This window comes from Copadichromis virginalis, linkage group LG13 (assembly GCF_057382275.1).
Source record: "Copadichromis virginalis isolate Kocher_CV1m ecotype Utaka linkage group LG13, C_Virginalis_male_GT1.1, whole genome shotgun sequence".
Lineage (NCBI taxonomy): Eukaryota > Metazoa > Chordata > Actinopteri > Cichliformes > Cichlidae > Copadichromis > Copadichromis virginalis.
In genome coordinates this window covers 1,630,800-1,647,781 of record NC_140630.1, presented here as the reverse complement: position 1 = coordinate 1,647,781, position 16,982 = coordinate 1,630,800, and the positions used below count along the sequence as shown (strand labels likewise).

At 43.5% G+C, this 16,982-nt stretch overlaps 1 protein-coding gene across 1 annotated transcript in view; it reads left to right on the top strand.

Moving 5' to 3' along the window:
- ppp2r5d (protein phosphatase 2, regulatory subunit B', delta) overlaps positions 1–16,982 on the top strand; it is a 37,719-nt gene that overhangs the window by 17,846 nt on the left and 2,891 nt on the right. The window contains exons 8-16 of the mRNA XM_085476842.1: positions 10,563–10,622; positions 10,700–10,808; positions 10,888–10,941; positions 11,538–11,708; positions 15,446–15,573; positions 15,957–16,058; positions 16,133–16,205; positions 16,595–16,642; positions 16,767–16,877. Of these exons, the coding sequence (XP_085332968.1) occupies positions 10,563–10,622; positions 10,700–10,808; positions 10,888–10,941; positions 11,538–11,708; positions 15,446–15,573; positions 15,957–16,058; positions 16,133–16,205; positions 16,595–16,642; positions 16,767–16,877 (856 nt within the window). The remainder of the gene's footprint in view (positions 1–10,562; positions 10,623–10,699; positions 10,809–10,887; positions 10,942–11,537; positions 11,709–15,445; positions 15,574–15,956; positions 16,059–16,132; positions 16,206–16,594; positions 16,643–16,766; positions 16,878–16,982) is intronic.

Below are 16,982 nucleotides of genomic sequence, written 5' to 3'. Positions count from 1 at the left end.
AGCGCAAAGAAAACCCATCCATTTATTTTCACTTAAACAAGCAGCTGTTTTTATGTGCATTAAATAGGGCTGAACGATTATGGAAAATAATCTAATTGCGATTTTTTTTTTTTTGCCCCAATATTGCGATTGCGATGCAATATGCGATTATTTTTTAAGGTCTTTGTCTTCTGTATTATTAAACAAAGACAAGCAATACATCATATAGTATGGCCAATACTATATTACATTAATTTTAAACTGTTCTTTCCTGGAAGACAGACCTCTGTTATGATGACATGAGGTGATGCATGAATTGATGACTGACATTTTTATTTAACTTCTTCAATCACAACAGTATATTTGAACATACACAATAGTTTATTTTTAGCTTACAAACATCTGAGCATAAAGTGCTGACAAGGAACCCTGGTGTAAACATTAAAATGAAAGTCAGTACAATGTGCAGATTGCAGAAATATACATAAACAAAATCAGTGGCTTTACCACACTCAGTTTTTCGACATCTGTGAACTACTAGACAGTCATTCAATTAAAAAATAATATTAAATAAATAAAACTAATAAATAAAAAATACACACAGCTTACTGATCTTTGCAGTCAGTAACATTACACATAAAGTGCAAACATAATAGCAATTGTATAAACACACACACAAACACGCCTTTAAAAATTAAAGGCGTGAAATTGGACGGTCTAGTTCTGATTAGCGTCACCGCTGTCTCGGTGGAGTTTAATAAACTCGGCCGTCTGCTTCTTGCTATCTAAAATATAACCAGACACTGGTGTAAATTCTCGACTGTCTCATACTTCTGTTTAATAAGTTTTCTGTTTGACGTTTAGTCAGCTGTGTGAAAACCAAGGAGGAACCCACCCGGGGGATTAATAAAGTTTTATTTTATCTAATCTAATAACTTTAATCTCAGCCAAACCGATTTACTCACGAACAAACAAAACACTGAAAAAAGCCCAACAATAACATTTTTAGGTTGTCTAAGTGACTTATATATTACGTTTAACCCGAGCAGCGAAACTCCGCGGTGATCTGAAAATGATGTGCCGGGAGTTGTGCCGTTCTCGGCCGCATCAGTAACCCTCGAGCTCCCGGCTAGCTGTCGAGCTGGTGGGTAGCAGACGCCTCTGAAAACATCGAAGCACTTTTGCAAATATGGGATATCTTGATAAACCGAGCAGATATTCGATGTTTACACAACTACTTTCTCGCCTGAAAATATTTTAAAAGTTTATTTTGTGACCCAGAAAGATTAGTATGAGTAATTTTAAAACTTAGTAGCGGCCGCCATTGTTGGAAACTGGAGTTTGGCTGGGCCGCGCTATGAATTCTGGGATATGGTAGTAATTTGGACAGCCTTCGGCGCGTCGCTGTGACGTAATCGGTCTACAAATGCGGCCTCAGGAGGATGCAGCCCATGAATTTGGACATGTCCAGAGTATAATCGCAGCCTTTGCGGTTAGAAAATTGCACTTGATCATGTCGCGATATTATCGCAAATGCGATATATCGTTCAGCCCTAGCATTAAAGCTATATAAACATTTAACAGTGCAAATGCAAATTCCTTGCTGAAAGTTTAACCAAAAGGCATTTCCAGTAGAAATGGGCTGACATATCCTGAGCATAACCATGTATAATATCCACCGAAGTTAAAAAGAGGTGCTTTGCAACATTAAACTGCAGTGTGCCAAATAAAAAAAGTCAAATACGTATTTTTTGGACCATAAGGTGCACGGGATTATAAGGCACATTAAGCGAAACAAAGCAGTCAGATAAATCAAACTCACACTTCTTGCTTCCTCCACTTCTGTACCATTGATTGATTAATGCTGTATTCTATCACCGCTGCTCTATTCCCATGTTGTTGCAGTATATTAATGACTAACCTCGTATTGTGGATGGATTATCTCAGTTGTTCTCCTGACTGAAGTTTGGTCCGTTTACAGCATCCTGCCATGCGATTGCATTTGTCTCTAACCATGAGGAACCTTCACGTTAACTTTTATAAGTGGAAAAGTGTTAGTGTTCGTCCTCCAGCTTCACTGTTTATATTATGCTAACATAGCTGTGTCGCTAGCGATCACGTAGCACATCATTACATACCAGCTAGCCCAACATTATATACCAGCTAGCCCAACTTCAGTAACCCTACAGACGTCACTGCTGTTTAGTTTCCTTTCTTCATTTATGTTGGAAGTGATAGCAGAGCTGTACGTTTAAATTTTTTCAGAAAGCTCTCAGTCAGAACATGCAATATCATGCTTAGGTAACTAGCGAAAATAGCGAGCTAACTTCCGCTAGCTGTAATAAATTCTGTTTTCAAGGATGCCTGGATGTTAAACTTCATAGATAGCCTGGTAAAGCAGCAATGCTGATCATTTTATTAACCCTTTAAGACCTACCATAGAACCAAGTCCACCAGAGCTTATATTATATTTTTACATGTCGTAGTGCCATTTTTGGGAGCATTTCAAGTTGATATACATCAATACAACCATCATAGCCCAAATTTTAATAATATGTCTGCATTAAGTGCATAGTAATTACATAAATTGCAAAAAACTGCAATAAACTACAAAAAATTAAAAATCGTTTTTGTTTTTTTTTAAACATATATTTCTAGTTAGAGAAATTTAAGAGGCTTATCCCTCAAAACTGTAAATACAAAAAAGTTGCACAAAATAGTTTCCCACCACAGGAAATTTATTTTAAGTGTCTTCGTAGTTTTTTTTTTTTTTTTTTTAAATACACCAAATTTTTATATACTGCAGGAAAAACGAAAATTAATATTATAATGCAAATTTGCAAAAAAACAGCATGTGCATCAAAATAAACTATTTCCAGCAGTGCAATATGAGTCCTAAGCATCCCAGAAACGACACAGAAAGTCATAAAGTCAAACATAACTTTTAAAAACACCAGTATAGGCTCATAAGGCCCTGATGAGTAAAAAAACTACATTTCCGCAAAATGACGTCACTTCCGGTTTTAGGCAGGTCATGGCGGACATGCGATAGTTCGCGCTGATGGACGTAGGAAGTGTTACAAACAGCTGATCGGATCGGCAAAGCGTGTTTCTGGAATATTATGTTTTTGTTGCTGCAAGCGCTTTTTATGCAGTTTTTGCAAAGCTATATGTGGAAGGAAACTGTGACCTAGGACAAGCTGATGGCATAAGATGTAAGTACAACTCCTCCGGTTTCATATGCAGAAGAAATTATTGTGTTAGCTTACGTGGTTGCAGTGCTACCGGGATTTAAAAATAGTTAAGCAAAACGGAGCGTGTCCGCTCCGACCGGCTTTAAAGGGTTAAAGATGAAATAATTTAGACAGTTTTTAACTCTCAGTGATGCTGCAGTGTTCGTTTGACTTTGGGACCTGAAGCGGACGGAGTTTAGGACCCAGATTACTCCCAGATTTACGAGCACCTTAGTCCGACAAATAAGGCAATAACGACGGCCCGCTTGCATGTTCTACAAAAAGAAATGTGCTTTAGCGGGTATCTGACGGACAAACCCCAAACCAGTTTCACATCACTGAAGTGGCACCATTTTTACAAACCAGTTCTGGTTTATCCGTTTCACTCAATGATCCGCTTTCTCCCTTCTCGTTCTCCGTTGCCGCCATGCTTTTTTGGCCATGTGCGTATGAAAACAAAGGCATCGTTGCCTAACACTGTACCGGTATTACCGTGAACTGTATAATATGGCCCAGCCCTAGTAGCAGTATGCTTCATCAACATGCTAGCGGAGGAGATTATCCCCACTGCGAGAGTCACCACATTCCCGAACCAGAAACCATGGGTGGACAGATCGATCCGCCCTCCAGTGAACGCCAAGACTGCTACCTACAATGCAGGTCTCGCCACTGGCGATATGAGTGCCTACAAAGCGGCCTCATACGGCGTGTGGAGTCTCACTTCCACCAGGGCGACACACGGAGTATGTGGCACGGACTACAAAACCAGGGTCACTGCGCCGATCAATGCCGACTCTGCATTCACCAACAAGCTGAACCAGTTCTACAACCAGTTCTGACTACTGAGGACAGTGACGTCATCAGCGAGAGACCGGTGATCAGCATCATGGAACATGACGTCCGAGCGGCAATGAGGAGAGTGAACACACAAGGAAAGCGGCGGGGCCAGACAGCATCACTGACTGTCTGCTGTGCTGACCAGCTAGCAGGTGTGTTCACTTCCATCTTCAACGAGTCCCTGGCAAAGTCTGTGGTCCCCACATGCTTCAAAAAATCCACCATCATCCCTGTGCCCAAGAACGGCAAACCCTCATCCCTGAACGATTACCGGCCAGTTGCACTGACCTCAGTAGTAATGAAGGTGTTCGAGAGGCCGCTGAAGAACATCATCTCCTCCTCAATCCCAGACACCACAGATCCGCTGCAGTTCGCCTACCGACCCAACAGATCCACAGAGGACGCCATCGTGGGCAAGAAACAGGGTAACTACTGTATGTGAGACTGCTGTTTGTTGATTACAGTTCAGTGCTTAACACAATAGTGCCCCAGGACGTCGGGATAGCGATTTTGCGAGCCCTGGACTTCAGAAGGAGTCAGCACAGAGACTACAAGCCCATTATCATCAATGGAGCTCCAGTGGAGAGGGTGCAGTCCTTCAAGTATCTTGGTGTCCACATCTCCTCAGACCTGACATGGGCTGCCCACATTCAGGTCCAGACCAAAAAGGCTAGGCACCGCCTGTATCACCTACGACAACTGAGGAAGTTCAGGGTCTCTCCAGAGATCCTCAGGATTTTCTATACAGGCGCTGTGGAGAGCATCCTCACACAGAACATGACATCGTGGTTTGGGAACAGCTGTGTGAAGGACCAAAAAGCTCTCCAGAGAGTGATCCGTACAGCAGAACGCTGCTGCAGGATTGCTCTCCCCCCGCTTCAGGACACCTACACCAGGAGATGCCGGACTAGAGCAGATACTGAAGGACCCGTCCCATCCTGGCAACAACCTGTTCCAACTTCTGCAATCTGGTAGAAGGTTCCGCATCTTCCGGGCAAGGATAGAAAGACTCAGGAGGAGCTTCTATCCCCAAGCCATCCGGGTCCTAAACCGACAACCAACTATTCTTGCTCTGATAAACAGTTCTTTTGAACATGGTTGTGTTCCAGCTGCCTATAAACACGCTGGTGTGCAGCGTCTTATGAAAAGGAGTCAAAGGAGCTTGCAAAGAAAAGCGTCTGGACTTCTTTAAGTTGCTTGAAGACGTTTCACCTTCATCCGAGAAGCTTCTTCAGTTCTAAGGTCGAATGGTGGAGAGTCCCAGATATAAACCTAGTGGGAGTTTCCCCCCACAGAGGGACAAAAGGACCCCCTGATGATCCTCTAATCGCCTGAGCCAAGGTGTGAAACTGGGTGTGGGTCCCAATCAGCCAGAGTTTCGGGTGTGTTCATTGTGAAACCTGGCCCCACCTTATCACCTTATCATTCACCATTTGACCTTAGAACTGAAGAAGCTTCTCGGATGAGAGGTGAAACGTCTTCAAGTAACTTAAAGAAGTCCAGACGCTTTTCTTTGCAAGCTCCTTTGACTACGATGACCTGGATGACTGAGAACCTTCACAGACTTATGAAAAGGAGCTGTTCTTTCTAATTACCAGTGATGGGAATAACGGCGTTACTTTTTTTTCAGTAACGAGTAATCTAACTAATGACTGCTGTTTGACTGAGGAACACTAAAGTAGTCGTGATAAGCCAATCACATGACCACTTCAAGATGATAAAGCAACAAGGTTATATATACCAGTCTCGGTCGTTGTGTCCTTGGGCAAGACACTTCACCCTTTGCCTACTGGTGGTGGTCAGAGGGCCCGGTGGCGCCAGTGTCTGGCAGCCTCGCCTCTGTCAGTGCGCCCCAGGGTGGCTGTGGCTACAATGTAGCTGCCATCACCAGTGTGTGAAAGTGTGCGTGAATGGGTGAATGACTGAATGTGTAAAGCGCTTCGGGGTCCTTAGTGACTAGTGAAGCGCTATACAAATACAGACCATTTATCATTTTACACGGTGTTTTTCCTCAATAGTTTCGTCACGTTTAACGTCTAAGGACAGCGCTAGCAAGCACACTCTGCTTATGACCAAAACATAAAAAAACAAAACCAAAAACAACTCGTTCATGTTGGTGAAAAATGCACCATGTCCACCAATCCAAAAAATGATATGGCAACATGACATTTGGTTGTTTGGGAAGAGGGAAAAGTTTTAGGAGTGAGAGAGAGAGAGAGAGAGAGAGAGAGAGACAGCAGAAAAAGAGAGAGAGCGAGTTTTGAGAGATTTGTGGTGTTTGGAGTGTGTAGTTAGTGTGTTGTCTTGTGTAGTTAGTGTGTAGTGTTGTGGATAGTTTTGTGTTGTGTGTCAGAACAATGAGGCAACTGCTGCCTCCAGGTAGAAACAGGAGTGATACAGCTGCTGCTGTCAGACCTGCAGGTATCAGGCTGTGATGTTCTCCTTTATGGTGGACAGAAATTATTTTTTTTGGAGTGGCACAAATAATTTGTGTGGCATCTTATTGAAGAACAGCTGATTGTTCTGTAAATAGTTTGAAATGGTTATTTTAAAAAAAGGGGGTCAAAGGTAAATGGCTGCAAATAACTTTGTTGTTTGCAAAACTTGTGCATATGATTTTTAAATTGACCATTTGTTTGCATTTAAAGTTATGAAATATGATTCATTAAATATGTTTGGTTGTCACAGTAAAAATATAACTTTTTCTACTCGAATTTTGTTTTTTGTCTGATTTTTAGATCAATTGTGTTAATACAGTTTGTCAAAATGAAAACACAACTGTAAATTCAGACATGTGAGGTTGTGCTGAAAACAAGGCAAAGTAAACAGTTTTTAAAGGTGGAATGTAGAGGAAACATCAAAAGTAGTTAAAAATGGCCAATTATAACCTGGACCCCAGAAGGTTAAACTTTTTTTTCTTTTTAAGTAACGCAATGATTGCAGGGCTCTAGAGTGCGACCAAATTTTTCAATGGTGTGACTAAAAAAAAAATCTTAGGTTGCACCGGTGTGACCACCTGTTCGAATAACAAAAAAAAAAAAGTCTTTGCAACTCTGAAAGTCTCCGTGTGGTCAACAACAGACACATATTATGCCCCTATCGTGGTCTAAACCAATCAGAGATAGTCAGGGGCGGGACCGCTCTGATTGGTCGTGGTCCAGATATTCATGTAGTCCTTCGTGTGTACGTTTGAAAGTGCAGGCGGATAGACAGAGGTGAGTAGCTTGAATAAAGCGATATCAATTCATTAAATCCTGAATCGACTTTTAAATATAAATGTTTTTTGCCAGAAACGCGAGAATCTCAGGTTAAAGCTCACAAAACTATTTCAACAACCAGCAAACAGTAAATGAGAGCAGGTACACGGATTCTGCACAGAGACGTAAACGCAGAGTGGACCCGACGCATCAGTCAGCTTTCTCTTTCTCGGCTTTCAGCCCGCACACGGACACGGCGTCGGGGCTGAAAGCCCACAGCTCGCTGACTCTGATGCATCGGGTCCGCGCTGTGTTTACATCTTTTTTTGCACTCGATTCTGAGCTGCAGGTTTTGTCTCTCTCCAACCAAAATTCACTGAACCAGCAGCAAAAGAAGATGCAAACTACGCTTCACATTTGATAAACATCGTCATGAATTCCCACTAACTTTTGCTGTTTTGCTTCCCCCACAATAAAATCACACTTCATGCACAGCTCTCGCTCTCTCAAGGACAGTTTCCCGTCTCAAATCTCTGTTTTTGGCATTATTCATTCTCTTATTACCCGTCAGTCTACCGTTGTTTACAGCGCTGTCGGCCGCTGTTTTTTGTTTTGTTTTGTTTTTTACTTAAATGACCTCGGACGAGAAAGCCTAATTTCTTACCTTGTCTAACCGAGAGTTTTTTATAAGATTTGGCAACCAGTCATTAGCCTGATGGATAAACTTAAGTGAAATGTACTCTGTTGTAACATTTATGTATGCTGTATTACCACCTTGTTGACTTGCTGTCCACCTTCTATTGTGTTCTCTTGAAGGTGATTGTTGTATACTGTTCAATTATAAAATCAATAAAAATATGTTGAAAGAAAAAGAGCCTCATTTCTGCTGTTCAATTTGAAGAAATTTAAACTTTTTAAAACTATGCAAAATTGCAGAATATTGCAGAATATTTTTAAGGTTCTCTGCTATAAAAATCCAGGCCAGGAAAATCTCCTTCATGTTTTTCTGAGTTTTATTCTCAGTTACTTTGACACTAAGGCCTCTGCTGTGATGCTCACACCTCTGATGAAGGCTCACATGTATCAGTACTGATAAATGATCAGAATTATATTTCTGACTGTCTGAGGCAAAACTGAATTGAATTGGGATCTCTTGAATCAGAATCAAATGGATTATAGAAATCAGTGATGATACGCAGCCCTAGTGAGCAGCCTAGGCCCCACAGAGTGGATGTAGCTGTGGGTAATGAGAAAAGATGAAAAGAATTATTGATAACTTTTTGTTAAGTTAAGGCCTGATCCGTCTGAAATTCATAGCCAGCTCTGACACAGAGCCATCAATCTCTGAACGCTGAAAAAGCAGCAGTTTATCCAGAAAACACAATATATGCTGCGATAAATGCCCAAGTGTCCCCTCTGCCCATGGCCTTTCAGCAGCAAACAGCTCGTCAGAGGAGCCGAGATGATTATTAAGTTTAACATTGTCTACAATATCACCAAAGAGTGCCAAAGCACTTTAAGCACAAGCACAAGATTGTTAGTTAATCATTTACAAATCAATATTGTCTGTGTGGACAGCAATCCCCCCCCCCAAAAAAGTGCACATGTAAAACTGCGGTGTTCAGCGATGAAAAATTTAGGTGTGCCTAACGTTTGTGCAACCGTGGCAAAAAGTTAGTCTAGAGCCCTGAATTACTTTTCAAGTAATTAATTACTTTTAGAATCTTGTAACTCAATTACTAACTCAGTTACTTTTTTGAAGAAGTAACTAGTAACTATAATTAATTACTTTTTCAAAGTAGCTTGGCCAACACTGCTAATTCCAGACCTGTATCTAAATGACTGCGTCACAGACACAGTCGTTTATATTGTGTGTGGAAGAGTTTGAGTCAGGTTCTAGATCAGAGACCGCTCGTTGCTTCTAGACTCGTCTGCTGCCTTTGGCGTCCTTCTGTCTCGTCTAGAACACCAAGCTCCAATCAAAACCACTTCTGACGAGGTTCATGCCTCACCAGCAGAGGTTTCTCTGTACTTGTGGGAGACTGTTCTTCTACAACATCACCTCTCGCTTTAAGAGTACCTCAAGGTATATTCTGGGCCCACTTCTTTTTTCACTGTGTATATTACCTCTTTGCTAATGTGTGTGTGCTCATTCGGCTGAACAGCAGAGATCCATGGGAGCCTGAGCTAAACTGTCTTAGCGATTAAGCCCTGGATGAGGATACATTTGTTAAATCTTAATGACAGAAAGACAGATGTCACAGGCTTTAAGTTTGACCCCTTAAGGGAGTCTTCTGACACTCGAGTCATTTGGCTCCTTATGGTTGTGTTGCTGTAAAAAGTCTGGACTGGTTTCATCAGAGCCAAACTGAAGCCTTATCGTGCTGGGCTTCACAGGTATCGAACATGCATGCATGACCACACCCCTTTATCTTCACCTTAGAATTGATTTTACGGTTTTATTGCTACTTTTTCACAGACTGGCACCTGTGCACCTGTCTGAGCTGCTCCACATTCACACACCTGTGAGAGCTCTGAGCTCACCTGAGGTGACGGAGCTTTTGCAGCAGTAACAGCAGATCTATGGAAGAAGCTACCTTTCCATACCTGCACACATTTAAGTCTTTATTAAAAACACATTGGTACATATTTGACATCCTCACAGACGATTGGATTTTCTGATTTTATTTTAATGTTGATCGTTGTGTTAGGCTACGTCCACACGTACACGGGTATTTTTGAAAACTGAGATTTTCCGTTTTCGTTTTAAAAAACAATCCCATCCACACGTAAACGCTGCTAGGAACATGCCAAATAAACAGCTGGCGATATATTCCTAACAGTGTAGAAATGTCGGCCAATCAGAAGTGTAGAAGCCTCGGTGGGAAATAGTAAACAAAGCTGGGGCATAGAAGCAGAACCGAGTCGTATGTGTGGAGGGACAGTAACTGTGTGTATATGTAAGCATTTAAACACTGCAGAGAGTAGAATTAACAGTAACAGTATTGTAGAAATTCATTTCACCGAAACAATAACGCGGCGCACATCTTTGACGCTGCGTTTTCTGCGTTTTCCTCGTCCACATGTAAATGCAAAAACTGAGTTTTCGAAAATCTCCACCCTGACCGGCGTTTTTAGAAATCTCCGTTTTCAGTGACCGAAAACGCCGTTTACATGTGGACGAAAGGTGCAAACGCATAGACAAATCTGTGTTTTCAAAAATAGCCGGGTACGTGTGGACGTAGCCTTAATCAGCTCTGTTGTTTTAAATGTGTGACGTGAATAAAGTCGAGGTTCTGACATTATCCACCTGCAGGTTCATCTATGAGACGGAACATCACAACGGGATCGCTGAGCTGCTGGAGATCCTGGGCAGGTAACACGCACACACACGCACACGCACACACCCTGTGACCTCTGACCTCAGTGACCCCCCCCCCCCGTGTGTCTCAGCATCATTAACGGCTTCGCGCTGCCTCTCAAAGAAGAACACAAGATGTTCCTGATCCGGGTTCTGCTGCCTCTGCACAAAGTGAAGTCTCTGAGCGTGTACCACCCACAGGTCAGAGGTCGCCCTGTCCGTCAGTTCATCTGTAGCGTCCGTGTGTCTCTGCTGACTGCGTCTGTCTGTTCGTCTTCAGCTGGCCTACTGCGTGGTCCAGTTCCTGGAGAAGGACAGCAGCCTGACCGAACCTGTGAGTACCTCCCTGCTGAGCCTGTTTCCATGACAACCCTGGGTTTCTGCAGCGCCGCACACAAAAAATACGCGGTCATGCGCTGAAGTGCGTACCAAAACACGTCAGAGCGCCTTCACCCTGCAGGGCATTCAACTCTGCACTGGCCTCACTGGTCGCTATTGCGCCTGAGCCTGCCGAAACAGGAAGTTCACACTGTCAGCATAAACTCACGCTGACGCAGAAATTTCACAAACATTTAAAAAACTGTGCATGTGGACGCCATGTGCACGTTTGATCGGCCAATCAGACATCAGAGTTTAAGGCGGAGCAGATTTAACCCAGAAACCAAGCAAACAAGCTTGATCCATGTGGCACGATTCGGCCCTGCTGACCTGATGATGTCATAATTATGGGCAGAGCAGGTCAGCTACTAATCGAAAGGTTGGCGGTTCGATTCCTGGCTGCACGCCGGGCTCCATTTACACTTAGTTTAGTCAGAGCTGCTCTTCATCACATCGAAGCTCAGCGACTGAATCGTCATGCTTGTTTGGAGAGCTGCAGTTATGATCGCTGTAACTAAACTTTTGTAACACGCTGACCTTTGACCCTTGCAGGTGATCATGGGTCTGCTGAAGTTCTGGCCAAAAACTCACAGTCCGAAGGAGGTGATGTTCCTGAACGAGCTGGAGGAGATTCTGGACGTCATCGAGCCGTCAGAGTTCGTCAAAGTCCAGGAGCCGCTCTTTAGACAGCTCGCCAAGTGTGTCTCCAGCCCACACTTCCAGGTACCAGGACCAGGGCTTCTGTTAGCTGTTTGCCACGGTGCCGGTTGTGTGTCTGGGCTCTTCCAGCTCACTGAGGGTGGAAGCATGTCGGCCAGGGCCGTGCAGAGAGGTTTAAAGGGGCGGGTGCCCAAAGTTAAAAAGGGGCACATTGAACCAGGCTGAATAACAACAACACACATTCATCAAGAGTCTAATATGGGAGGGGCAGGGCTGTGTTGATCTGAGACTGTAGACATTAAAAAGTCCACAGGAGAGATGGTAGCAGATTAAACAAGTGTCATGAGATAATAACAAAATGCAAAGATTGGTGACAGCGCTTGGAACCATAAGGACACAAAAAACTGTGAGAAATAATTTAGGCTCTGCCTGTGAATCACTCTTTGCTTCTCTTCTTCCTTCCATCATCTCATATATCACTCTCCACTTGCTGTCTATCTGAGAACAAGGCACAACTTGCTATTGCAATAAACTATAATCTAATTATCCACACCTAACAACTCCAGCACTTAATCTATAATAAAATGATGACAGAAAAATGTTATAGCCCTGCTTTTAGTAGCCTCACACAGCTCCTGCTGTTTCCTCCTCATGTCCTTACCAGCCATGTCTGCACAATGTTATATCATGAGTAATAATTTAAAATAATCCATATACATAAAACACACACATGCACACACAGTGACATTTTAGACCTTCTTCAGAATACTGAATATACTATGGGCATCACAGTGCTGATCCAGAATCCTTACATATTTATTACTAGAGCTACAATAATAAAGCAATGAGGAGGGGGAAGTAATAAATATGAAATAATGTCATTATGATGATTCCATTTGTTTCACTATCCACTCTGTGCAGGGCAAAGCTTATTACATGTTTAAACTGTAGAGATACAATCATTTTACTGCTGTAACATCCAAATTTTGTCTTATTTAAAATATAAATCTAATATAATCTGCTTCTTAATGTATGTTCTTTAAAATACAGCGTGTGTTTTTAAATATATTATAATTATAATAATTATTATGTGGACATGCATATTAGATCATTTTTTAGTGAAATATAATCCCTCCAGAAAGGCAGGAAAAGCCCGGAAACTTCCTTTAAAACTAAATATGTTCCCTAAATATGTGACAGAGCTACAGACCCATGACAGCCTTACACAGGTAGCCAGCAGCTATGACCAGCACTACCTGTGCAGTTAATAAAAGGACAGGTAATGTTTGTCACGCTGTTGCACACACAGCACGCTCGTTTGTTTCAGTTCGTCAGTCCAACGTGTACGTAATAAGCTGATACTCCTGGGTGCTACACACTACAGTGTGCGCTGTGCACCTACTTACTGGTTGTGTCGCATCAGTCTGTGTCTCTGAGTTAACTTGTGTTTCTCCTGCAGCTCCGGACCGGAAAAAATGCGCGTGCTCTTTGTGAGCTCGTTCCCGGCTCGTAACCAGCGCGTTCTGCCGTCAAGGGCGATCATTGGTTAAATGTGGTCATGTGACTGATGCAAGCCAGATCCTTTTATTTAGCAAAACTGTGATTAATAGTTAAATATTATTGTTGAGGAGCACAGACAGGACTCCGCACGCACACATTAAAAATTATTATTTTTTTAAAAGTTGCCTCAACAAAAGGGCACTTTGGGCACCCATCAGGAAAGGGGCGGGTGCTCAAGCCCCTCTAGCCCCCCCCCCCCCCTGCACGTGCCTGATGTCGGCGTGGCGGCGCAGTGGTTAGCCTCGCAGCAGCAAGGCTGCTTGTGGTTGTGGCTGTGAGTCTTCCTCCGCAGTCCAAACACATGCATGTTGGCTTTACCCGTGACTCTGAGATGTGGGCCGGATAAAGTGCTCAGTGACGCTGGGTCTGAACCGGGCACGGAGAGCACAGCCTTCAGTGGGAAGTCGGATCCAGTGAACGATGTTGTGTCTGAGCGCGCTCAGTTGCGGCTGTTTGTTTCTGTGAAACACGACCGCTTCCTGTCCCCGCCGCCTGGTGACGGACTCATGGGATCAGGGAATGAATGTGATTGGTTGAAAAGGTGTTCAGTTGTGTCTAGAGCAGGGCGATATGGCCAAAAATATTTATCACGATATATATTTGAAAATTTGCGATAACGATTTAACTGACGATATAATTGATGCGAGACAAAATACAACTCCACAACATTACTAGCGCAAAAAGACAACCTTCCATTTAAACAAGAAGCTGGTTTTTATGTACATTAAAGCTTTATAAAAATGTAACAGTGCAAATGCAAATTCCTTGCTGAAAGTTTAACCAAAAGGCATTTCCAGTAGAAATGGGCTGACATATCCTGAGCATAACCATGTATAATATCCACTGAAGTTAAAAGTGTGTGAATGGGTGGATGACTGGTTGTGTAAAGCACTTTGGGGTCCTTAGGGACTAGTAAAGCGCTATACAAATACAGGCCATTTACCATTTACCAAAAAGAGGAGCTTTGCAACATTAAACTGCAGTGTGCAGTACGTATTTTTCGGACCATAAGGTGCACGGGATTATAAGGCACATTAAGCGAAACAAAGCAGTCAGATAAATCAAACTTTATTAAACTCATTCTTCTTGCTTCCTCCACTTCTGTACCATTGATTCATTAATGTTGAATTCTCTGGCAGCTGCTCTATTCCCATGTTGTTGCAGTATATTAATGACTAACCTCGTATTGTGGATGGATTATCTCAGTTATTCTCCTGACTGAAGTTTGGTCCGTTTACAGCATCCTGCCATGCGATTGCATTTGTCTCTAACCATGAGGAACCTTCACGTTAACTTTTATAAGTGGAAAAGTGTTAGTGTTCGTCCTCCAGCTTCACTGTTTATATTATGCTAACATAGCTGTGTCGCTAGCGATCACGTAGCACATCATTATATACCAGCTAGCCCAACTTCAGTAACCCTACAAACGTCACTGCTGTTTAGTTTCCTGTCTTCATTTATGTTGGAAGTGATAGCAGAGCTGTACGTTTGATTTTTTTCAGAAATCTCTCAGTCAGAACATGCTATATCATGCTTAGGTAACTAGCGAAACTAGCGAGCTAACTTCCGCTAGCTTCCTGCTAACTTCTAACTCCGTTAAATGTAATCAGCAATGCTGATCGTTTTATTAAAGATGAAAGAATTTAGACAGTTTTTAACTCTCAGTGATGCTGCAGTGTTCGTTTGACCCGAAGAATACGGAGTTTAGGACCCAGATTGCTCCCAGATTTAAGAGCATCTTAGTCCGACAAATATGACAATAACAACGGCCGCTTGCATGTTCTGCAAAAAAATGTGCTTTGTTGTGTATCTGATGGACAAACATCAAACCAGTTCCACATCACGGAAGTTGCACCATTTTTACAAACCAATTCTGGTTCATCTGTTTCACTCAACAATCGGCCATGTGCATGAAAACAAAGGCACTGCGCGTTTTACTCATATTCTATCGCGATAATTCATTTTCCTATCGTTGCCTAACATCATACCGGTATTACCGTGAACGGTATAATATGGCCCAGCCCTAGTTGTGTCCATGCAAACCTGAACGTGTCATTTCCTCTGAATGTCAGCTTTTGTAAAAATGTGTGACATCACAGTGGGCTTCTAACCCGAGTCCTCCAGATCAGACCAGAGCTCCCAGTTACTGCAGCTCAGCTTTTACCTACACAGGTGTGTGTGTGTGTGTGTGTGTGTGTGTGTGTGTGTGTGTGTGTGTGTGTGTGTGTGCGCGCGCGCAGGTGGCAGAGAGAGCGCTGTATTACTGGAACAACGAGTACATCATGAGTCTGATCAGCGACAACGCCGCCAAGATCCTCCCCATCATGTTCCCTGCACTCTACAAGAACTCCAAGAGCCACTGGAACAAGTAACGCGCACACACAAACCACTGATCAGCTCCGCCCACATCTTTGTTAGCCAGTCAGCGGTGTCCTGACAAAGACAGCAGGAGCGCTGATGTAACGAGTGTTCAGATCAATACTGAGCCAATGAGAGCTGAGCTTTGGAGGGTTAGGGTGAGGATGTGAGCGCAGGAAGCTGCTTGAGGCGCCCACGCTCGTTTTCTGTCCTGTGAGATCAATGATCCCCGCCCACAGAGTTCAGTGTGACGATGAGGCCATCACAGTCCCGCCTCCGTCACAGACGTTACAAATGAATAAAACATAAATGAAACAAAGAGTCTTGGCTCCTGTTTGTTCTCGCTGCAGCTCACACTGTTTCCACACTGATCTTCCTCCTCCTCCTCCTCAGGACGATCCACGGCCTGATCTACAACGCCCTGAAGCTCTTCATGGAGATGAACCAGAAGCTGTTTGACGACTGCACGCAGCAGTACAAGGCCGAGAAACAAAAGTACGACTGGGATTCACACAGCTTTCTGCCCCTCTTCCTCTGCTCCTCTTTCTCACTGTGTGCGTCTCCTGCAGAGAGAAGTACAAGCTGAAGGAGCGGGAGGAGGTTTGGCACAGGATCGAGGAGCTGGCTCGGCAGAACCCTCAGGTACAGCAAGTACGGGGACGTGAAACGCTGCACACTGAGCCCTGCAGATGTGACTGACGCTGGCTTTAAGAAACAACTGCTAACGTTTCTGTCAGCGTGACGTCATGTGATTGGTTAGCTAACTATTTACAGGACGATACCGGGGAGAAAACTACCCGTCAGTGTGAGGGGAGCACTTTGTGCTGCAGCAGTGAGTTCATGTTAAACCAGGACACACTGTGTGTCTATAGCAGGAGGTGGCTGTTCACTGATTTCACTCTGTGGGCGATTTCTGTTTGATCGATCTGCAGATTAATCAGCTCTGTCCCCCGAGTCTCTAGAAGAAATGTGGGTCAGAGGTCATCGGGATTCCTCCCCTATTAACGTTTTGTGTCTCTCTTTACTTTCAGAGCAGTAAGCTCCACCCCCTACGCCCAGGACTCCACCCACAAGAAGAGGTCAGCTCCCAGTGTCTAATTAATGTGTGTATGTGACGATCCATGAGGATCAGGGCAACCTGTAACGTACGTGTGTGTGTGTGTGTGTGTGTGTGTGTGTGTGTGTGTGTGTGTGTGTGTGCAGTACATGGTGTACAGTAACAGCAGCGTTGCTGTGTACTCAATGGAGACAGAGACGCCAACAGCTGAAGACATCCAGCTGCTGAAGAAGACTGTGGAGAGCGAGGCATCACAGGTAGCACGCACACACACAAAGACAGAGTGATCTCACTCACGTCCTCGCAGACAAAATGCTTTAATATTCTGGTGTGACAATTTCTCTGTGACTTCCTGTTTGATG